This window comes from Corvus kubaryi, unplaced genomic scaffold (genome assembly GCF_017639235.1).
Source record: "Corvus kubaryi isolate FWS band 111438036 unplaced genomic scaffold, C.kubaryi_AGA036_p1.0 37396, whole genome shotgun sequence".
Taxonomy (NCBI): Eukaryota; Metazoa; Chordata; class Aves; order Passeriformes; family Corvidae; genus Corvus; species Corvus kubaryi.
In genome coordinates, this window is record NW_024581135.1 from 6,272,283 (window position 1) to 6,296,048 (window position 23,766).

General features: G+C 41.4%; 1 protein-coding gene across 3 annotated transcripts; it reads right to left on the bottom strand.

Moving 5' to 3' along the window:
- Positions 1-348: 348 nt before the first annotated feature.
- On the bottom strand, positions 349-23,248 carry RAB3GAP1 (RAB3 GTPase activating protein catalytic subunit 1). Of its 3 annotated transcripts, XM_042041360.1 has the most exons (25): positions 22,855-23,248; positions 22,701-22,756; positions 21,773-21,848; positions 20,423-20,555; positions 20,113-20,191; positions 19,336-19,455; positions 17,931-18,096; positions 17,731-17,830; positions 15,265-15,346; positions 14,714-14,782; positions 13,878-13,951; positions 13,078-13,170; positions 11,452-11,621; positions 11,029-11,127; positions 10,538-10,710; positions 9,559-9,613; positions 8,914-9,279; positions 7,741-7,878; positions 6,273-6,500; positions 5,711-5,807; positions 5,522-5,625; positions 5,297-5,412; positions 4,254-4,356; positions 2,807-2,827; positions 349-1,493 (listed from the first exon to the last, which is right to left on the bottom strand). In XM_042041360.1, the coding sequence occupies exons 1-25, from the start codon at positions 23,089-23,091 to the stop codon at positions 1,257-1,259; spliced, it is 3,192 nt and encodes a 1,063-aa protein (XP_041897294.1). In that variant the 5' UTR covers positions 23,092-23,248; the 3' UTR covers positions 349-1,256. The 3 variants fall into 3 exon arrangements, with proteins under 3 accessions (XP_041897294.1, XP_041897295.1, XP_041897297.1); XM_042041361.1 differs by lacking the exon at positions 2,807-2,827 and having other exon boundaries at positions 22,855-23,241; XM_042041363.1 differs by lacking the exons at positions 349-1,493; positions 2,807-2,827; positions 4,254-4,356; positions 5,297-5,412 and having other exon boundaries at positions 5,600-5,625; positions 5,724-5,807.
- Between the last annotated feature and the right edge of the window lie 518 nt (positions 23,249-23,766).

Genomic DNA, 23,766 nt, shown 5'->3' on the forward strand with positions numbered 1-23,766 from the left:
AGCCACACAGTTAAACAGCAGCTACATGCGTCTTTATCTTGCTTACCCATTGCCAGAGAGATTTGTGTGGGGTAACACACAAAAAGCCTGGAAATCAAATGACAAGATTTTCCCTGAAGAAAGTTAACTCTTCTTCATCCTGAAAAATGTATTTCTACTTCATAGAACTTTATGTGAGGAAAAGAGTCTGATCCCTGTCCTCTCAAAGAAGTTTTAGAGTAACACCTGGGCTCCTACAACTAATAGCAAAACTCAACTCTGTACTCACTGTAGTCACACTGTAGTCACAATGTCCTTCCTGGTTCAATGCATGCAAGGAGGGTGTGGAAAAGCACAGGAATACTGAGAGCCAACAGCAAGTTCGTATTTATTGAGTAATGTCCACAATACTGTAGCTGTTTGTACACTTGTAAAGTAACGCTGATCTTCTGCTGATTCTCATTCAAACAGGTGAAGGTCACTGTAAAGCAACATTGGCACATGTGGGGTGAGGGGCCAGAGGTGACAGAGCTGTCCCCTCCTCTCCCATCGCTGACAGGGAGTGCAGGCAAATGGCCTCTGTAAACACCACTGAGTTGCTCACAGTGAAACAGCCCCAGGTGTCATTTCCATACAGCTTTGGCCCTTGCACACAGGGAAGGGTATAAAGTATCCCCACCCCTCAGTGGTCCACTGCCAGCTGTCACTCAGGCTCACTGTCCACTTAGTTCTGTCTGGGAGAAGTGATAAGATCTGTTTGGACAACCAATGCCAGGAGAGCTTAGCATGAACTAGAGAGTCAACTGTACACTTTAAATAAAAATAAGGATATTTTAGAAGTACTTGAAACAGTGATTAACCAAAAAATACTGGGCTCTGTGATTATGATTAGTAATAAATATAAATTACTTAATGTTTATATATAGCAATTTAAGTAGACTAATGTCACTCGATAAAGTCTGATCCTGAAGTGTAAAGCAGCACATTCTGCATGAATTTCAACATGAATATTTGCACACAGCGCATTCAGGTCCATAATTAAGCTAATGCAAAAAAAGGAAAATATGCTCCCTTTGGACAGAGAGTTTGAAACCATTCCTGAAGCCATTCCAAACCTCCGAGATGAGCTGCTACAGCCACCCCTCACAGCGGCCAATCCAAGTCCTAGGGCAGCAGCGCTCCCTCTGCAGTGCACGCCAGTCCCTCCGAAGCGCTCCCTGCCCGCGGCAATGATGAGTCCCCCGCGGCTCGGGAGGGCCCGGCAGGAGCGGGCCGTGTCAGAAGAAGGTGGTGTCCGCCGAGAAGGCTCCCGCCAGCCGGAAATCCTCGCGGGTCAGCACGCTGTACATGCGCTGCGGCAGCGCCTTGGAGTAGGGGGCGGGCCGTGGCACGGAGGTGCGCAGGATCACCTCCCGGCCCGTGGGCGGGGGGAACTCCGACTGCACCCCCTGCCTGCGCTCCTCCTGCGAGCCCGAGCGCCGCAGCTCCTCCTCCAGCGGCGGCACGGCGGGGACCTGCGGCAAGAGCACAGCGACAGTGACAGGGCGGGCTGCTGCCTAACACTGGCACTCAGAAAACTGTTCTCAAGAGGCACAGAGGAAGATTATAAATGGGGAACACATCAAGAGGCTTTATGTGTACACAGAGCAAAGCATTAATGGGATGCTAGGAAATAAAGCGAACGTAACCAGATGGAAGAACCCTCGTGTGGATGGTGAAGCTCTGCCTAGATGTTTTGGCAGTGTGAAGCAAGGGTTGTGACTGAAGGGAATGGCCCCTTCTCAGCTCCCTCTGGCTACAGGAGGCCAAGGCAGCCTCCCTTTCAAAATCATCAGTGCCACTCCTGCAGTCCTGACAGTCACCTGCCTTTTCAGACTCCAGCACTGCTGCAGGATGGGCTTTTCATGGCCAGAGAGCCTTGCTGAAATCACACTGCAGAGCGAGTGAGACGCTGCACAAGCCCCATGGCTGCTCATTGCCTCAGAGCTAGGCAGGAGCAACGCTGATGCCTGGATACTGAAAGAAGGGTTGGCATGCCCAAATAAACATTCCCTCAATTACATATACCTATGGAAACACACACCCCTACCAAAACCCTAACAGGGTCCTTCCTAATTCAAGCATGTACAACTCTACATTGGCAATGTCACTGAGCTGTGGCAGAAGCCACTGGCTGCCCCTCGCTGCTGCCCCTCTGCTCCCAACCCTCTCCCAGGAGCAGGAGGACCCAGCCCCGCTTGGATCTGCATGCTGTGCCACAGAACCCACCAGGGACAAGTACCACGTGTTCCCACAAGAACAGCTCGAGGAAACCAACAGAGGATGTTCCCTGTGCTACACTTTACACAGTTACCCTGCTTCTTTTCCAAATATCTGTGTCCAAAAAGTTCCATATCTTCAGGAAGTACTAGTGTTGGGGATGCAGCATCCAGCTAATTGTCCATCACTACTTTCCCCCCAAAAAAACAAACAAGTGGTGGCAACAGAGAAGAATATAAAGGCATGGCCAGATATTTCAGCATCAGAAAACATCAATACTCCTTTGAAGAAATTTTTTTTTTTGGTTGGGTTTTTTAGTTTTGAGAGGGCTTTTTTAGTTTGTTGGGGTTTTTTTTAATTAAACATTTCTCTCTCTTTTCACTACATGTTATTAGGCTCTAAAAATAAAGTGTGAATGCAGAAAAACCATTCTGGAAACACAAAGTTATTTTTATGCTCAACATGTGAACACCAGTACAGACTAAATCTGGCTGCTGCACTCTATCTACCAGAAGGTTCAGCTCTATGCAGAGAAGATGAGAGGGAAAGGAGGGACAAAGTTGGTTACCTCATCAGGAGATTCAGTCAGCTTGGAAAGGGATGAGAAAAGAACCAGTGATGAAAGACAGAAACAAAGGCAAGTCAGAGGTGACTTACAAGAGGTTAGGAGGAGACTGTAGGTTTAAGAGACATCATGCACTCAACTTCCAAGAACATGCACTGGCTATCAGAATTTTCCTGAGAAAACTCAAGAACAGAACACATTATACACAGCTCACAGAGGAGTCCAGGTTGAAAAGGTAATGAACAAGGAATTCATTCCACTTCTATTTACCAAACATGAGTTATTTCTACTGAGTTATTTCATCAGTTATTTCTACTGAAATAACTCATGGCAGGTTAAACAGAAAGGGGGATTTGTAGCAAGTTGGTTCCTGTCCTACTAAGAATCTTAACACTGACCATCTACTAGTGGGGAATACCTGTAATCCTGCTTTAGTTACTGGTGTTTCAAACAAACAAAACCCTAGAAATTTGCACATACCCTAGGGCTAGAAACTTACTCAGTTTTGAAAACACTGCCTCTGTCTAAAGAGGCAAGTGCATACATGTGCAGATGCAGCACAGTCTTGGGCTTTACAGGGGAGTCTGTGAGGGTGGCTGGTTGGCAGGTTCAGATTTGCAACCACATTTTCCCTAGAGACTGGAAGAATATAAGAAATGGCCCAATTTTCATTCCTCAGAATAACCATGCTCTGTTTTCAGAATGGTCCTTTTTATGCTGAGTTGCAAAATAAAGATTATTACAAAAGCATCGATCCCTTTAAAGTTTGAGTTAGAAAATCTGATGCTATGAACAGGTGTAATTCTGATAGAAACTGAAGGCTGACTGCAGTCCATGAGGTTTGGAAATCAATACTTTCAGGCTAATTATTCCAAAAAGTGCTTAAGAGAAAAAGGCAACATTTACATCAGTATCAGGAAGGGAAGGGTCTCCAGAAAACAGATGCAACACTGGCAATAGGTAAACTGAATGTAGAGTCCCACTGAAAAAGAACTGAAACTTCCTAAGCATGCTGGTTTCCACAGAAGAAATCTCAAGTATTCCAAGCATAAGCCTCAGTTTAAGAAGTTACTCCGTAACAGGTAATATTATGACCAGTTTCTCTACATTTCTATGTCAATCAACACTTGATCTTGCTGAGATAAGGCAGAAATTTGTGCCATAACAGCATTACTGACGTTACCATTTCAAGTACATCAAGCATTACTGACACCTCTATCTACCCAGCTGGCTTCAATTGCTTAACATCCCAGCTCACTCACTCTTCTTTGGTCTTGCAAGGTTCTGTTATTGCCAAAATCATGTTGAACATCACAGAAAACACCTCAAGCACACTTATGACAATACATGCAGATATGCAGACAAAATACACTGGCACCATATGATAACTCATTGCCTCATTCTGGTTAAATCAGAAGTGTCTGCAGAGCGACCCAGAGCTCTCTCTTACCCTCTGAGCATTCACAAAGAGCTTGTGAATGATGCTGCCAGCAGGTCCTCTTCCTGCACCAACAACTGACACTTCTGGCTGCTCCAGGAGACTGTTTACAAATCTGATGGAACAAATGATTGAAAAGGAAAAGGGATGTTTAAACCTCAGCCAGACCAAGTGTGCTGATCTAAACCTAGAGCTGCTTCCTGTGCCAAGGCCTTCACCAAGGATCATTTGCTTGGGGTGAGAACTGGCAGATTCTCTTGGTTCGCTATTCTGAAAGTTTACGGAAAAAATTCTCCTCTCAATTACCTAAGAATGGAACCCAGGCTCCTAAAGCAGATGTATAAAATCAGCATGAAAGCCTCCATGGTGCTGGCCATGCAGAAGTATTCACAATGTGACAATTTTCTTTAGCACAAAGACATTGCTTTGGTCAGACACCACATCTCTGAACTCCCAACACGTACTGCACGAATGTCATCTCTCCCTCCCAGCACAGCAGCAAGAAGTTAACTTGGGTTTTATATTATTAGTCATATTAGTCACCTTGAGCAGCAAGTAAATAATCTGACAGCAGGTAGTGATGCAAGGCAGCATGCCTTGTCACTTCCCATTCAGAGCTCCTCAGTGATATGTTTCATATCAGTAAGGAGACAAGAAAACAACCGTGGAAGGGGCTATTTCATTCCATAATATTTATAGAAAATACTAAATTTCTAGTCCTAATTTTACTGCTATGGTAACAGAGTTCATCAAATATACTTTTTATATACACACACAAAAAAAAAGTCCCCAGTACTGTCAAGATAAAACCAAATTCTATTAAAAAAATGTGGATCAAATGTTTCCAAAGAGATGCTTAACTGGAGGAGCACTGAGGGTACCCACACACATCATCTCTAGATAGTCCAGTGACAGGGATACCCAAATATGATTCCTAAGTATTTCTTTATTGTCACCATTTCTATCAGTCCTAAGTTTTGAAAGCACAAACAAGAGCATCAGAGGAAAAACAAAACAACACAGTGAAAAATAAGAATTGAAAAAAAACCAGTCACCTTTGTAGATCTTCTTTCTCCTCTTCATTTTCACATTTCTCTACCCCAAATTTTGCTTTGAGAGATCTTGCCCTGGCAATGATGGCTTCCACACTCATAATCTGAGCGATGATTTCCTGAAAGAGTTTAATAAAAGAGAAAATTAAAAAGTTGTCCTTTTAACATTCCCATGAACAGTGCAAAAGTCTATCAGGTTTTCAGCCACACCCACTCCAAAAACCTTACTTCCAACTTCTTGTCCTCTGGACTGGGGAAACGTAGCACTTTGCTGGAATGGGATATTATCTGCTTTATAATCTTCTTAACTGAAGATATATCTTCTAGTGCTTCTATTGTAAGGAAAGAAACAAAGTTGTAATTATTGCAGCACTGTTCCCCCTTACAGATCTTAGTAATTCATTAAACATTATTTACCTTCATCCTTTACCTTGAGTACAGCTGCATGGATGATGCAAGGCAGAAGATGCCTTGCAAGGTCAGCCGGTTTCTGAACTGCGAGGTAATGAAGCACCTGCAACATTAGAAAATTTAGTATTTTAGTGATCAAAACTACTTCCCAAAGATAAGATTAACTAGGAAAGATTAATTCACAAGAATGGAACACCACTGTAAGACAGGACTTGAGAGGCAGTTTTACATGAATCCTCCCAACAGGTTAGAATGAAACTAAAAATAACTGTATTAGGAAACAAAAATGTTCCTAGCACATATGCAGGTAAAAATCTGGTTTATTCAAAGAATAAGTCGAATAATTCAAAGAAATACCTAAAGTAACATTCGGTACTCTTAGGTACTTCAAACACCCTCCTGGTACAGCAGCAAGAATTTCCAGTCAACCCTAAGCCATGCACGAAACAGTTCAGTAACTCCAAAAACACAGTGCAAGGATCTGTCAGTGTTTAAATGCTGCAAGGGGAAGAAGGAAGGGCTGCAGGGAGCATCACAGCCCAGACTGGCACCAGCCCAGAGCTTTCACCTTCTCAGCCTCCCTGGTGTCATCGAAGAGCCTCTTCTGCCTCCGTGCCGGGACTGGCTTTGCCGTCTCCCAGGCCTCCACCCACATGTTGCTGGGAATCTTCATCCGGGCACTCAGCTCGCCCTTAATGACTTTATTCCCCTTCTCATCAACCACCTCCTCCTCGATGTAGTCCCGAGGCGAGTACCACCTCACAAAATCCTCCAGACAACAGCCAGGATTAGCTGCCTACAGGGAGGAGAGGACAGAAAAATTGTTCCTGGAAAATCGTATGGACACATGACAGCCTGGGTAGGAGGGCAATATGGTTTAGTGGGTAGAGCACAGAATAAGAAAACTCAGGGAATTCTTCTGTCCACAGTCACCAAACTGTACAGCAGGACAGAGGGAATAAGGCATAAACCAAGACAGTGGCAAGGGGTAAAACCCACATCATCAGCAACAACAAAAAAATACCTTCTCATCACCCACAAAATACACATTCACCAGTTATTTCAGGCAAGCTCTAAATTAGGCTGTTAAGATTCTACCTGGCACCTGACACATGCAATAAATAGGAATTTTCACTAAGCTTATCCCATTAAAGACTGAAAGAATCACTGGGCTGCCTAAGTATGTTTTCAGCACTGACACTGACTTTCCATCTTTTAACACTCCAGTGATAAAATTCCCCTTTTCTTCCTCTTTTAAAAAGGAACTTTAAAAATCTTCCCCAAACAAAAATAACTTCATTTTTTGTAGATGCAATATCACCACAGTTAACTACATCCATAGGTCCAGAACATAAAAGGAATCCCAGTTTTCCATCTGAGGTACCTACGAAGAGTATACTTGTGCTTCAAATTATGGTTCTGTAGTTTTACTTTGAGATTTTAGATTTCTTGCACCATATAAATAAAACTTCTACATATACCTCATATGCCATGAGTCACTGTTAATAAACTGATTACCGTTATAAATACTCTAACTGTACAGCACATTATATCCTTTTACCATAAACACTGCAATAATCAAAAAGATACTTATAGCTATTACAGAATCTCCAATCTTTTTAGTGTTGAGCTCCTGTGATGACAGCAGTGGATGTGCTCTTAGCTCCCTCTGCAGAGCTCAGACAAGAAATGGAACAAATTACCAAAAACCACAGCTAGTCCAGTCCCAACCTGGAAGTGCTGCTTTAATTCACAACTCATCAACTGTATGTTTGATGTGTTTTTTCCCTTCCCACAGACATTGTGTAAGCTTACTGGGATGTTACAGCATAACAGACCACATCGTCATAGATTTTGAAATGTGCCGAGAGTTTTACCAGTACATTTTTATTTTCAACTTGAAACTAATTGGAAGCTGTTTTGTGGAAAAAGAAAACCAACTTAGAAACCTTCAGAAGTGTCCAACACAAGCAAGAGAGGTGGTTTAATTAAGAAGAAAGCAATCTAATCTCCCAGAAGTGTCCAAGCAGTGCTACCTTGAAGGACTCCATGTCTGAGAGCAGGCAGGCGCTCTGCATGCGCGCCCGCAGGTGAGCGCCCTCTGCGGACGTCCCCAGCTTTGCCAGCACCTCCGACTGCTCCTCCAGCAGGTCCTCAGTCATGGGGGCTGGCTCCTGGGACATGGGAACACACAGGGTTACAAACAGCCTCTCCTGGACTCAGCCCTTAGCAAGGGAGAAGGAGCAGGAAGCTCCCTTTCACCACAAGTTCATTCTGCTTCATTTGTACTCAAAGGAAATTATCACAACTTTCTACTGCTTTAGCAGTTCAGCCTCAAGTTGTGCATCTGAAGAGAACACTAACAAAGAGAAACTAAACAGAAAATAACCTGAGAATGAAGTAACAATATAAGGACATGTCGTTAAAATGCCAAAATCCAAGCAAAATACAGGAGGTGTTTGACTGGTACAATTTTGCTGAGATGGATGAAAATCTACCCAAAGCAATGCAGAATTTTTGCTGTTGATACTGTCAGCACACAATTAATTGAGAACACTTTGCCTGACTACTCTCTGCTCATATGTTTTACCCAAGCAAAGCAACATTAATTAGAAATAATTTCTCTCAGGAGAATGAAAACCACTGCATTCTTTGTGCACAGCTGATTTCAAACTACTTTCTGTGACAGCACCACTTCCTATTTCATCCCTAGTCACTCTGGAGGAAAGCCTGTTGATGTCAGGTAACATTTCTAGTTGTTTGATGATAAACCTGCTTTAGAAAATGGCACCAAAACTGATGACTATGGCCTTTTAGATGCAAGCTGAGAAATTATAAAAAACACAAATACAGCAGCAAAACTGATCCAGTACTGTGCAAAGTCAGGCAGAAATCTCTGTGGTGGAAGGACCACAGCAGTTCCTGTTTTATAGGAAAGAAAGTAAGGAGGGGATGGAAGATGCCTCAAGAACTGGAAATAAAAAGAACCCCAAACTCAACCAAACTCTCAAGTAAAACAAAGACCATGTGGAATTAGTAGCCTCATTAAGTTTTAAAAATTAAAAACGAGGTCTTAGGTCAAGGACACTCAGCAATTTTAGCAACAGACAAGGCTGTAACCTGCAAGCTATTGGCAGTTTCACAATCCTAGGTATGAGCCACATTCTGTGTATTCTATTGCACATCTGGCTCGGCTCCTGCTCCCTCACCTGTGTTATCGGAACGTAGAGAGGCTCTCCTGGATGTAGCAGCATCAGTTTTCCATGTGGATGCAGACGACCTTCTGGTTTTAAGTTTACAGCTTCTTTGCTGCCTTCTTTTGCTCCTTTCTTGCCATTTTCCTGTCCATTTCCTTTAAGATCTTCTGTGTCACTGAGACATTCAAAATATTCCTCTTCACTGTCACTCCACGATTCCCAAGACTTGCCAAATTCTTTTTCTTTGTCAGGGTTATCTCCAGAGTGGTCTCCTCCTTTTGCACCATCACCAGAAGCACCACCAGGTGAACGATCAGACACGCTCCCCCTTTTCCCCTCATCTCTTGCTTTCTTCCTTTCAATGCAACAATTTAACATCTAACAAGTTAAAGGAACAGAAAAAAAATTGTTTAGCAATTTCCCTTATGGAGACAATCACACAGAAAAACTTGCAGTCACAGAAAAGGTCTTACAATTCTAAAAGATAACAATTCCACTGAACTTGTTGCCATAACAAAAATTTTCTCAAAAATTAATTCCACACCCAAAAAATACAAGCAAAAATAAATCTACAACAACAATATATTTAGCTAGTAATTGCTGTAATTTTGACAGTTTCCTTAGGAGAAAAATCATTCTTAAATTTGGGATATTTACCTGAAGTTTCTGATGCAGTAAACAACATCTCAGATCTGGAGAGCCATTAGCTAATCTAACAAAAGGTAGAAGTGTAACCATTATCAATTATAAAGTTAAATCTTTCACACACATGTGGTCTTAAATCACATGAAATCTAAAAGAGTGACAAATACCCACACTGAACCCACTCCCACCATTTCAACTATACTGCTCTTCTATTGTCTCAGTAGACAAGCCCAGAATTTAAATTACATGTATTTCCCAGGAGTCATTTCAGGACCTCAGAGATCACTCACACTAGTGTGAAACACCCTGCATTTCCTGGTCAGTTTTCCAACTGGAAGTTGAAGAAGTAACTGCTTTCAAACATGAATTAAGCATCTTTGACTGTACTTTTAAAACTGCAATGATACAGTGGAGTGACTGCTATATATTTCAGCTTCTATTTTATCTGCTAGTGTAACCATTTTAAAGTACAAACTAGTGATTAAATGACCAGTCTGTCACATTAACAGAAAACCCCAAACCCCAACCAAAATACCGCAACCCTAAAAGTAGGGTATCCTATTGCTCTACCTCATCTTGAGAGAGCCCTTGGTTTGGTCTGCCACAAACTCCGCTGCAGCAGACATAACCTGGAAGGGCTGGAATATCTGCAAAGGCCATTGCACCAGCAGGAACTTGGAAAAGCGTCCTTAGAAGAAAGGTGAAACTACACCACACTAACTTTTTTCCCCCACCCTCACTCACACAGTGGAGTGAATCTCCAAACTGAGCTTCCCCAGGCATCTTGTAGTTTTCAAAGGAGGACACAGATGCTTTTCCCTACTCCCTGCCCTTTTTTGCCTTAAGGAAGCAGGCTAATAAAAACAGAGACAGCATTTGCAATTAAAAACCCTCCAAAACTGTCTGTTTCAAAGTCACAGTGACCTCACTCAGTTCCTGGAACAAAGAACATTTTCTTTGACAAAGGAGCAACAAGAACAACAAATCTTACCCTGGAATAAGGTAGTTGTTCTCCCATCTGTAACGCATTTCCAGCACAAACTCTTGCCAAAGATGTGCCACTCCTTTGACTCCTCCATGGTAGAAGTTTATCATACAAAGGCATAAAGCTAATTTGTATGTCAGACTGTCAGATGGAGCAGACTTAAACTGACTGAAGAGATTCTAGGGAAGAAATAAAAGAAAGCAAGAAATACAGAAAAAATGGCATTTTTTTCCAAAATCATGTGATCTCTTTCCTGTTTGCCAGTGGAAGCAGTTAAGCAACATTTTAAGCTTAAAAGATACCAAAAACTACAGTCTTTGGAAGAAAAAAGGAATTACAAGGAAATGAAAATCATCACTATTTCTGCCTAGAGATTCCACAAAGATAAATTCCTCTTTCAAAAAGTTACATATTACAAGATGTAGGGCAAGCACAGCAAAGTCTTTATGAACACACTCTCAAAATTGCTTTCTCTTGTGTCACTCAGCAAAACTTACATAATCTTCATTCTCTGGAGGAGGATTGTTTCCTGCTGAAGTGCTGGCTCTGTTTTCAAACCCATCTGCGAGTTTGTCAGCAGCATCAGGAAATAAGAACTTGAATAAAAAAACATTAACCTTCCATCAGTACGGTTTTCCTGCTTTTCCCACTTTCTCCATAAACCTACTGCTGGCTTCATACCAGCACTCCCTATAATTAAAACTGTTGGCAGAGTTCAGAGATCAGTTTTAGCTCACTTACAGTACACAGACTTGTAACAACTCGGGCTGTCTCAAGAAGCTGATAAATGCAGTTCAAATACTGGAACTGACATCAGATTATCTTTAAATCTGCCACAGGCTATAAACCAAATGCATCAGTGGCAGCATGAAGTCCATGTGCTCTCTGAAGAACCCCATGTGCATGGACAGCTCACTCACCAGGAGAATGGTGTTCAGCACGTCATTGTTCAAAGGAGACTCATCCACACCTCTGTGCTTGCGGATCTTTTTCTTGGCACTGTGAACCATGTTTGTCACTGATAATTTGGGGATTGGGACTGGTGCTGGCTCTGTGAGCTTCGACAGCGCGTGGGTGATATCAGCAACCTCTAGCAAATGAAAGAAAAGCAATCAGAACAAAATCAAACACTAGACCATGTCTCTTTAAAAGTTCACCTGTCTTATTCACAGCCTATTTACCTTGTATTGAACTTTAACCCTTGTGAACCAGAGCTACACCTCATCTGGCAGGTACCATGCCTGACATTCACGGTTCTTGGCAAATACAAGCAGCAAAAGGAGGTCACAAATGAGTCACAGACTGTCCTTGATTTAGTTCACCAAATAAAGTGTAGACTGAGCTGGCTGCAGACAGTGCCTGCTACCTGCTGTAGTAGCACTGCTACTGTGGAGATACCAACAGAGTATCCCAAAAGCCTGCTGAAGACTCAGTGTTTAAACCTTGTTCTTACATCATATAAATAAACACACTGCAGGTAACAAAGACTGCTCAAGCATATGCTAAAGCTTTAGATAAATCTTAAATAAATCCTGTATTAATCACTGACCTCATAGAGTGTAAGCACAATTCTGTTTTAGAGTCCTCAGGGAAATTTCTCAAATCAAAAGACTGGGTTTTTTTCAGAGTTGCTGCTGGTGAACTTTAGATTGTCTCTTACAATAAACTGAATTAATACTGTTATAAGGAGAGCAGACAACTATAAGTGAATAATTAGATATAAGTGAATAATTAGCAGCAGCCTGAAAAAGCTCATCCTGGCAAACACTTCAGGAAAACTAGAGCTAAGAATGGCTAAAGAAACTGCATGTCAAGCACTATGACTAATACACACACACTCCTCAGTCTAACACCTTTTTAAGCTCTCTAGCAAGCTCCTTCAAAACTAAGATCAAGTATAACCAAGGAAAATACATTGATACAGGCTATATTTGGAGGGAAGAAGAGGTGACAAGCAGCAGCAAGGCGGTGAAGGTTCACTATATACAGCAAGAAAAGCAAAAGAGAGGGACAGAGACATCAAAAAGATGGCAGTATTTATATGGTTGGGATAAAGTCTGACTTGTTGGTCAGATAATTTGGGGAGTTTTCATTGTTTTTTTCCTTAAAATGGAGAAGATGAGAGCAAAGCCTTTCAAACAGATTAAAGGCTGTCTAAACTGGTTGTTAAATATGTACTAGAGAGTACATCAAAAAGGAGAAAAAAATCGAAAAAACTAAAAATACATAAAGCTATACAGATAGATCTGATGCGTCCTCAAAACCAACTCTTGTACATTCTAGTAAAATTTTAAGCTTTTATATTCCTGTAAAAAGAAACAGCCCCAACTATAACAGAGGCAATTGCCCCTCTGGATGCTAAACTTGTCTAGAATTCATGAGAAATTTCACCACGTAGCCCTGGCCAGAAAATTCCCAGGAGTATTACAGAGAATGTGGAAGAGTTATAAACACCAATCTGAAGTCAAGATAAGGGTACAGGGAAGGTAAAATAACACAAACCAATTAAATACAAATAACAAAAATCAACTGGATTTTAGTTTTACCTCTTCCTTCCTCCTCAAATGCAGGCCTTCCAAGTATCTCATCAGTTGACTCCTTCCGACGGCAAAGCTTGAAGAATTCAGTAAGGAAGTCACCTGTATGAGGAACAAAGCTTCTGAACTCAGCCAAAAATCTCACTGAACAATGAGCCAACACTCCAAATTATGCCCCAAGGACAGTAATTTTTATCTTTTCATCTGAAAGAACATCTGGTAATTTGTTCTGAAGCACAAATATCTTAAACCACACAACTAAAGTTTAGGTGAATGCACACCCAGGCAGCTCTGGGCCATCTCTCCAGAGCACAGCTCTGTCTGCAGTTTAATCCACTTCTTCACCCAAAGCAGATGAAACTTGGAAAGTTCTAAAGCCCTCTTCCCCACAGGCTTAAAGGTAGGGACAGACAAGAGAGCACAGCTCTCCAGAAGTACTAATCCTCCCTGTCAGACAGGTTGATTGAACTAAGGAGATGGATACATGCAGAACACAATAAAATGGGAAGATTCTAGTAAATCTAAAGTTTCTTAGAACACAGAGAAAATTCTTCATCTCTGGAACCTGGTGAAATAACAACAGCAATGAATTTCACCGTACACAGACACAGAGTAAACTACAACAGAAACTTAAGTATTTGCAAAGCTTGTGTTCTTGAAAAAGAAGCCCAAAATACTGTCCACTCAAAAAAATAAGGGGAGTGAGGAAACAGAGGCCATCAGGTAATCAACAATTAAACTCTAATTTCATGACTTAGTAGTTTTTGTTTAAAAGCTGCAAGAGAAGACAGGAAATTCTGATCTCTTACCCAATAGACACTGAGGGTTATCTGCTTTTCTGACTCTCACAGACCACTGGGGTGCTTGAAGAGGATCCAGGTCACTTGGGGGAAAAAAAAATTTAAAAAAGAGAAAAAGAAAAAAAGAAAAGAAAAAATTACAAGGAAAAAAAAAGAAAACCAAATGCCAGTATAAGTATTCAAAAGATGAGTATCAAACTCTCAATAAATGTCATGTCATAACCAGTGAGATCATGGAAGCCACAATGGGCACCACATTACACAGGAGAACATGACAAACACTGAAATGCAAGTAAGAGTCCGTGTTCTCATGTATGTGCACGACATGAACAAGAAACACACGAGAACAATTCAGTTAGACCTGTCTTCCTTTAAAGTGTATTAATCTTGAAAACTCATTTCTGCATTAAGAAAGAAGGAAACAAACCAATGGGGTTTATTGTTTAAAGTATCAGTACACACTTCTTCCTCTTTAGCAGAAAACCTAGATGATAGTTTTTGGGAGAGGGATGTCAAGCAGTGAATTCTTTTTACCTTACATCCTCCACTATCATCTTTACCAAGAAATATGCAATACACAAAATTTTCAAGTCTGACATGAGAATATGCTCAAAAACAGGGGTTCGTGTTCTGCTGAGATTACAACACAATAATATTTTCTCACACAGAAATGCATTTCAGAAAATTTTTTCCAAATGAGATGTTCTATCAGCTGACATTAACATTCCTCAGAATAGGTTCTTTTTCACATGCAAAGCCACACAGTGTTTGAGATGACACTAAAATGCAGTAGCGAACAAAAAAAGCACATTCGTAGATATTTGTAACTCAGACAAGATACTTACGAATAAACATCATTGTCGACAATTATCCCTTCTGCAAGGTGAGGCCATGTTGTAGCTAAATGCAACTCACTGAAACAAAACAAGATTTCAGTCTTTCAGTGCTAGCAGAAAGTGTTCTCTCCATCACAGTTCACATTTTAAAAGGTATTTGTGATAGCTCCTATTTGATTCCCTCTATGTATTTTGCTCTCCAATAAGTCTTCTCACTGCATACATGAGAGCAAGTCCAACCCTTGAACAAAGGCACATCGTTTTTAAGGTTTATCTTGAGGTATATTTAAACATAATAATTTCAGAGATGAATGGGGTACTGCAGAAGTTTACAGTAAAAGACATAAGAGCTTGAACTATGAATATCATTAGACAATTTTGCAAATGGTCTTATTTGCTATTAAACCATTACCCTTCACAGATGTTCCTGCTGTACTTGAATAATTAAAAATCTGTTGGACATGCTAAGTAGTAGGTAGGCAAAGCTAAGATTGAAATAACACACCTTTAAGTCCTCCATTAAGGAAGTTATAAAACAGTTTCCTGAACTCTTCTCTTACCTAATAGGATCTTCACAGGCACCAAATGGTAACTTCCCAAATTCCAGGCCCCCAACTTCTCCCCCAACTAGAGCATCTATATCTGGAGAAAAATCAACATGTTTTCCATCTAGAATTTATGGAACATTTGAAGCAGCATATCATCTTCATTTCACAGCAAAGACTGTAACATGTAGGATGACCAGACAATAGCTGAGCAGTTTAGGTAACTGAGCCAGGAAAACACAATCCTAACATAAAGTCAAAGTAATTGCTTCCAAGAGAAACTGGGAAGTAATCATGAAACAGGACATTCAGAGGGACAGATAAAATTACTGTAATTCATGTTGAGGGAAGGTTATTCCCTTCATACAGGCAATGATGATAGCTATGAAGAAGCCCTAAAGATTCAAGGTTGATACAAGAACAGACACAAAAGTGCCACAAAAATACTTGGGCAGGAAATCAGTTCTAAGCAGAAAAGGAAGACTCTGGCAGAGCAACTCTGCAGAGTGAAAAAATAACTACTTTTAAAAGGTTTACAATTTTATCAAAAGAGGACTTAATCAAAAGATCTTGGAGATTCCATGTAATCCCAGATACTTATAAAGATGCCTCCCAGCATCCTGAGGAACTTCCCATGTCATATCCTTCAAATACATAAATCAAAAACAGCCTCCACTGAACAAAAATTGAAGTGGATAATAATAATAATGTATTGTAATGCCATTATAATAATGCTGTTATAGCATCTGATCTGCAATTTTAACTGCATCTGGCAAACCATTTACAAACAAAACAAGTGAGGTATTAGCACAGATAAAGTATCTGGATAACTTAACTACACAATTGCTTCTTCAGAGAAGAAAAAAGACATTTAAATTCTTTGGTTTTCTTTGAGAAGAGCTAATTGAGTGATGGTATATAAGTTACGGGCCTAGTTCTTCCCAGGGAACATAAATCCACAATTGCACGTACCAACAGCAGAAGAACTGATACCGTCCATTTACAGTTTCTGCAACACACTTTGACACTGGCTCCCTTAGCCAGAATGCTCTAAAGGAGTAAAAGTTATTCAAACTGCTCAAATCAAGAAATATGACCAGAGTGATACAATTCATCCATGACAAACCAGGGATCCTGACTTAGTGAATAACTATGGTAAGGCAGAGAGAGACTACAGAAAACAGAATTTGTGTCTGCAGAAACAATAAAAAGATGAAACCTGTGGAATTCATTTCCCAAGTTCTTTAGGTAAAAGAGGAACTATCATTTAAAACAGCACTGATCTTCTTTCTCTAAAAAGCAGGACTCTCTTTAAATATATGTTCAACATACATTCCTTAGCTACAGAGCACACAGACTCAACCTCACTGCACACTTCTTCAAAATGTAGGATTTTGATTAGTGTACTTTTAAGCAAAGGAAAGCCAAACAATTAGATAACCAGACCAAGGCCACATAAGTTCTGTGTCTCCAAACGTACCCTAAATACTTCAAGCTTGTTATGTAAAACTACTACCAAGTCAAGAAAATAACTTGGGCATTTTACCTGCTCCTCCACCTTGTACCTAAAACATCACATCATTAATAAAATGGATGTTAAGGAGGAACTAATATCTACCTTTTTCCTATGGGTTTGTTTACCTTTGATAAGTTTATAATTTATTTTCTGCTACTACTTGTATAGAAATAGGTCTGTTAAAAACAAAACCTTGATTTTGATTTGTCCTCAAGGAGGACAGTGTCACTATCAAGCAACAATATGAGAGATCATTTTGAGAGTACCAAATGAGTAACTACTCGTTTTTCCTAAACAGCATTGCTATGGCATAAACTTATCAAGTCTGTTCTAAATACTTGAAATTTAAGACTACATATTATTTCCCACCCTTTTTTCTTTCATGCAAGGCTACTAGAACAAAAGACTTGTTCAGAAATTCTTCCTGCATTAAATTTAGTACTGTGTCAGCAACAATAAAAATCCAAACCTTTACCTCAAGTGAGGTCCATATAATATTTTCTGCTTTTCCCACTGTTGATACATTTAAATAGTGAAGTATCAAAATAAGGTAGTTCATGGAAATATTGACAAATACTCCCACAAAGTATTAGCGTCTACTAGAACCTGAATCCAAACATTTCCCTAAGAAATTCAGGGCAGAGTTCTCAGATTCGTAGTCAGTCAACCTTCTCACTCCAAATAGATACCACCATTTTAGAAACATCATGTATTTCTAAATGTTGACTAACCCTCATGTTTCCAGGCACAGGCCTCCCCAAAACACCTGTCCCAGCCATGAGCCACAGACAACTTGAGAGCAGCTTTAAGCTGGCTCTCCCATCATACAGAGTGGTATTGGACTGACATTACTTTCCTAGTAATGCAGAAAATATTTTAATTCTTCTGGCAAGACACACAAACACTTTCTTTAGCACTGACTGTTTATCTGAAAACAAGTTATTCTGAGGACACAAGTCTCCTACCTGGTGGCTGCTGTGGCCAGAAGTACTGCTGCCAGTCCTGAAGCACATATGTAAGGCGAATAGCCATGCTAACCGGAGGCAGGGGTGTTAAAGGGCAGCCCTTCAAAATATCAGAGAACAAATTCAGTGTAAAGAGTAAATCCTCTCAAACACTCTAGGGCTCGAACATAAATTCTATATAACACCAGTTTTACACTTACAATCTTGGTTTTGAAGATGTCCAGCAGCCCTGATAAATGGGTGTACTGGCTCGGCACCTTGCGCAGATGAACCATCTCGAAGTCGGTGCGAACGCCTGGGCCCTGGCACTCCCCCACGTACATCCGGCGCCACTTCTGATGGATTTGCACAAACAGTGGCACCTGACTGTAAAACAGGAGTACTTAAAATGTCCTGCTGTCTTGTAGTCTCTAAAACTAGCTGAACATTCTAGCATAATTTCAACATAATTTCACCCTTCAGAACATACTTTCTCTTAGAGGAACACACTTTAAAACACTTAATAGGTATCAAAGAAAAATACTGTTAATGTCATCATTAAACAGAATGCCTAACAAATTGTCAAGTCAGTCACAACCCTATCCAAGACTTCACTTACCTCATTTGTAGTCTATATAATTTTTGAGGAAGATTAAGAAGCTATTGTTACTACACATAGGGAAGAAACCCTCTTGCAAAAGTGGTGTTTTATCAATTACCAATTATTCCAACAACTTCTAGCAGCTTTAAAGGCCTGTAAGGTTTTTAAACAATAATGAAAATAAACAAAACATTGATTCAACCTTTATACATGGGGATTTTTTTCAATCCTTCTCTAACAGTATTACAGTGCAAATTCAAAAAACCTCTGAATGTGTGTCTTGGGGTGACTTTATGATATGTATCCCATATTGCTGCCCTATGCCCAGAAATTAATTTTGTGCCTTTCTATGCCTTTAAACTGAGCCTGAGAGGGAGGAGAGAAAAAACCGAGCAAACTCTTCAAAGCAGTTTGCAGTTTGTTTTCATGTTTCAAGGACACAGAGATACAGACTCCTCTTGCTTCTAACAGCAGCGGTGGGAGCGGGAGGAAGCACCTGGCTTGCTTTCTTTCTCAGCTGGCTTTCGGGCCCTTTTTCTCCAGAGAGAGACAGAGTTGAACTTTGCTTTCCTGGGACTTTGGGGTTTTTTTCCCTTCTTCTTTTTTTGGGCTGTTTCAACATCAGAACACATCTGGAGAGTTCTCCACCAAGGCCCGGAGGTGGGCCCACCCTGTCCCAGCTCCGAGGAGGGAGGAGAGAGGCTACCTATGGAAAGACTCTGAAATTTCCCCAGGTTTCTCTCAGCAGAGTGAGAGGTTTTATTATTTAGCATTATTATCCTCTTCTGGTGTGTTTGTTAAATAATAGTTTTTCTCTCTTTCACTTTCCTTCGAGGAAAATTTCTTTTTTCCTGAACCTGGTGGGGGGAGGGGTGGTTGTAACCTGCCTTCTCTCACAGGATATATTTCCAAATTTGCCCAAACTGGCACAACGTGTCTTGCTAACAGTTTAATGCTTTTTCCTCACAAATGCAGTATGCTAGAGTTTTACTGGGACATGTAAATAGGTTTATGCTTTCACCTACCAGCCAGTGTTGCCCAGTGCAATGGAAATGGAACTCAGCAAAAGGTTACACTTGGATTCACTAACAACGGCATCGTTATTTGCAGCCGGAGCAATAACCACAAACTCACGTAAGCCATACCTTGAGAGACAAAGAGAAAAAAGCACATTTCTAGTCTCTGGCATGCCAGATGAAATATGATTTTTAAAAAATATTGTGACCTGGAGAACCTAATCATCACCAACAGATTGTGGAATCTGTTAATTTGACCCAAGTACCCCTTTTTTTAGAGAGGTCAAGAACTGAGTGGGCATGGAACGCTGCAGATCCTGAAATCACAAACTACCTGAGCTTAACAGCATTCCAACACTGTAATGTGTTTGACTGGGAGGACTTCCAGGTCTAGCAGTCCTGAGTTCTTCCAGTTTATATTAATAATGACTGAAAATGTTTATACACAAAACCAATCTCTCTAGAACCAATGCTATTATGTGCTCAAAATTTGCATTACTAAGAATGTAGTTGCTGTTTCTTAAGGTGGTGCAGCTTTCCCTTTTAAGAATGCACCTAAATATTACACATATAAAAGCTTAAATATGAAGTTGAGACAAGTCGTTTACCCAAGAAAGGACAGGCCCGCTATGGTGGGCTTTTTTTGCACTCTTTTCTTGTGTCCAGTACAAAGAATCATTTTACTTAAGTTTTAACTCTGAATTGAAAAAGAAATATGTAACTGACTGTGCCAGATTTTCCAATTGTTATGCTCATTTGCAGTAGAGATGAAAGGAACACACATACCATCTCACCAGACAGTGGGCTCGAGGAGGAAAGTCATTGTTCATGCACAGCAAGTCCTGCATTGGCAGAGGAAGGGCATCTGTGACAAAAATTGATACATAATCAATGTACCACCACATCCAGCTCACTTACAACTGGCTTGTATTAGCACTGTGGGAATGCAAAGCAAGCTAAAAGCAGAAATGTCAGATCACACTCATCAGACCTCAGAAACTCTCACACAGACACAAATCACCACTCTGTGGACTCCACATTCTGACACTGTCTTTTGTCATTATCCTTACAGCCGCGGAAGGAAAATATCAGGTACCTTCTCCCAACTCTTCTTTCCCATCTTTGTCACTGAGTTCTTGTACAAGATAATGATGGGTTACCGAGAATTTGAAGTCTGCAAATGAAATTTCATCCGATTTCTCTTCCCATGTTCCTGTGGTGAATACACCCTGCATATAAAAAAAGAAATTAGCCCATAAATTTACGTTAACATTCATTAGTCTTTAAAAGTATATTGCCTACATGATCAATAATGTTTATTCATGTATTTCTACTGCCTAATAGCTAAGCATGATTTAATTTCAAAAGCAATTCTCAAAGCTCTTCATTATAAAGGTAGCTGGATGCTAAAATCCATGTTGCCAATAATTGTGTTCATTCCAAAGAGCAAATATCATCTTGCAGTCTTCAGAACTGTATGGTAGTAAAGATTTGCATCCTCCCACTTGCAACTACACATCTGAAGCATATGCACCCTCAGCTTTGCCCAGAGACAGCAGTTTCCCACCCGGGATTTTATCTGTATCTAAACCATTCTGTGCAAATATTACCTTGATATTTACTTTCACTAACAAATGATTATTTTTATCTATAACTTACAAAACATCTGTAAGGATAATTAATGTTTTAACAAAAATACAGCATGGGAACATCTAAGAAAATCAACATCACTGCTCTTACTAAAACAAAGCAACTTGGTCAACCCTTTGATCTTAAAGGGTGTTAAGAAGAGAGCTCTGGTCTAGAAAAGAAAACGTAGGAATACAGGGACAGCTAACTTACAGTTCATTAGATAACATGAGTTTTTATTCTAAATACTCTCTACCTGACTAGAATGAAAAGCAATAAAATTCCTCTGGAAACACAGCAGCCATTCCATACAAACCAGCTGAATTTATCTGCATTACTATGCAGAAGAGCTCAGCAATTTCCTCTGCATTTCACAGGACTGAGAAAGCATCACAAAGGCTCTAATTAGACTCTGAAAAAAATCTCTCCCATCTATGAGACACTCTGAGTCACAAGTAGCACTGTGCAAACCTCAGCCTGTAGGAGAGGTGCGACAAAGGCACAAGACAGGACAAAAAGATTCCTTAAGTATTTAGAGCAGCTTCAAGCACGTTTCCAGATTCAAACTGAAAATAAAAAAAATCAGCCCTGTGTGAAGATGCACCTTTGTCAAGGAAACAGCCTGTTTGGCAGATGCGCCACCAAAGAATTTACAGCAACTGTCTGTCAAATTGACACTTCGACAGGTGAAATTCCCCAATAAAGTCATTATCTGCCACACCTAAGAAAACAGTAATAGATGAAATACATGTGTGCATTATTGTATTACTAATTAGCAATTCAAATGCTACAGGAAAATTCAGAAGCAGTAACTGACCTTCTCTAGGGGCCTGCCTGAAGAAACCCCAATAAGTTTCCAGTCATTCAATACTTCTTCTATTTTTGAAATAAATCTGTTAGGGAGGGAGAAAGGCATTAATATTTGCTAAACATTAAACTTGTATTATAATTCAGTTACATAAAAGCAGGCAATATGTTTTCCTACTGCACTGTGGAATCCCTTAAAAACCCTAAAGATCAATCAAACAAAAAAACCCCACAACAAGTATCACACTAAAGCCAGAACAATTGCTTCCTTGTACAAATAAAACAGTCCTCCTATGCTGAAACTTCATATGACAGTTAACTTTTAGCAACTACTATGAGCATCTTTTGACTGTTTTAAGAATCTCACCTTTTTATTTTTCTGGTATTTCAGCATATAACATTTAACTCCTGTTTCACTGTTCACAGATAAATAAGCATTTGCGACAAAATTATACACTAAGTTCAGATTTAAAGCGCAGCACTTTAAATTTCTTGTCTCCTGTCATAAACACCACCACTGGAAAAAGCACTTAGAAAATAATACATTCACAATGCAAGAGCGTTCTTCACCTTAAATTTCTTTGTACATTGTTCTGCCAACTTTTAAAGGCTTCAGCTACGAGATGGCTGTCTTAATAATCAGACAGCTACTTAGAAAACACATAAGCCTTCTGAATGTATATTCTAATCCCTTGCAAGCAGGTATTAAACCAGACCTTTCACTAAGTTCAGAAACAGCTCGACTAGAGCCTCTTAACCCGCTCCTCGGCCGCAGCCTGAGCCTAACGCGGAGCAGCCGGGAAAAGGCTCCGGGTGTTCCCGACTGGAAGCACCGGCCGTGCCACAGGGTCCGGCTGCCCCCGGCAGGAGCGGCCGGGCCGGGCTCGGCGGAGCCCCCGCGTCACCCCGCGCTGAGCGAGAGGCGCGCCAGCACCTACCTCTCCCACTCGGAGGCGGTGGTGAAGTCCGTGATCTCAAACACCTCCGACTCGGGCTACGGGGAGAGAGGGGGAGAGGCGGTGAGCGGAGAGAGCAGGAGGAGAGAGCGGGACAGTCGGGGAACAGGGAAAGAAAGAGGATCGGGGCACTCACTTCACTGTCCGCCGCCATCTTCCGCTCCTGCTGGCCCCCCCCCTGCAGCGGCGGAGGCTGCCGGGAACGTGGTGGAGGGCGGTGCCTCCTCAAAGCCTGGACCTCCCTCACAGCCCCTTCCTCCTGGGCTCCCTCACGGTCCGGCTCCTCCGCGCCGCCTGGGTTCCCCTCATGGCTCGTCCCGGCGGGGCTCACGCACAGCCCAGCTCCCGCCTCCCCGGGCTCCCTGCCCCGCATCCCTCCTTCCCGGCTGGCTGCAGCCCCTCACGGAGACGCTCACGGGCGCAGTCGCTTCACAACGGCGCGAAGCTGAGGCGCGGGCTGCTCCCACAGATTCTCCGGCTCCATCAGGATCAGCCGAGACGGGCTCCCTCAGATGTACGAGTAACACAGCCCTTGTCAGCCAACCGGGGGCTGAGGTCTCCCCCAGGACTGGTGTCCCGCCTAATCCAAAGCCTTCCCCCTCGCTTGTATCACGCGGGGGACGGCGACAAATCCCTCTGGCATCCAGCAAAGCAGCTCCCTTAAACACCCTTTTAACTCAGCTTGAGCCCCACTCTACCTCTTTATCCCGTCTCGTCCCTTAGCACACTCTATTACTTAAAAAAGAAGAGGAAATAGCCTTAAAATCTGCGGCTAGAAAGGAGATTACAAATATTCGTGAGAGCGTTGAAATGAGGGAACTGAGTACGAAGTTAAAATGACGTGGAACATATTAGCTACTAAAAGTATAAATGGAGGCAAACAGAAGATAGAAATAGGGTTTGGTTTGTGTGCTGAGAGAACTTGTGATTGGAGTTTAAAGTGCTGCCGTTTAGCTCGGCTGTGTTTGTTTTCAAGGTCACTGCTGCTCTTTGAATTAAACTCCTGCAAACCGAATTCCCCCCGGGGTGAGGGAGTTACCTGGGCGAC

Coding starts and splice junctions, on each gene's coding strand:
- RAB3GAP1 (XM_042041360.1), bottom strand. CDS start 23,091: ATGCGGGGCAGGGAGCCCGGGGAGGCGGGAGCTGGGCTGTGCGTGAGC. Junction 17,831..17,930: donor ACATCTTCAAAACCAAGATT/GTAAGTGTAAAA, acceptor GATATTTTGAAG/GGCTGCCCTTTAACACCCCT. Junction 5,413..5,521: donor CAGAGGACAAGAAGTTGGAA/GTAAGGTTTTTG, acceptor AAACTCTTTCAG/GAAATCATCGCTCAGATTAT.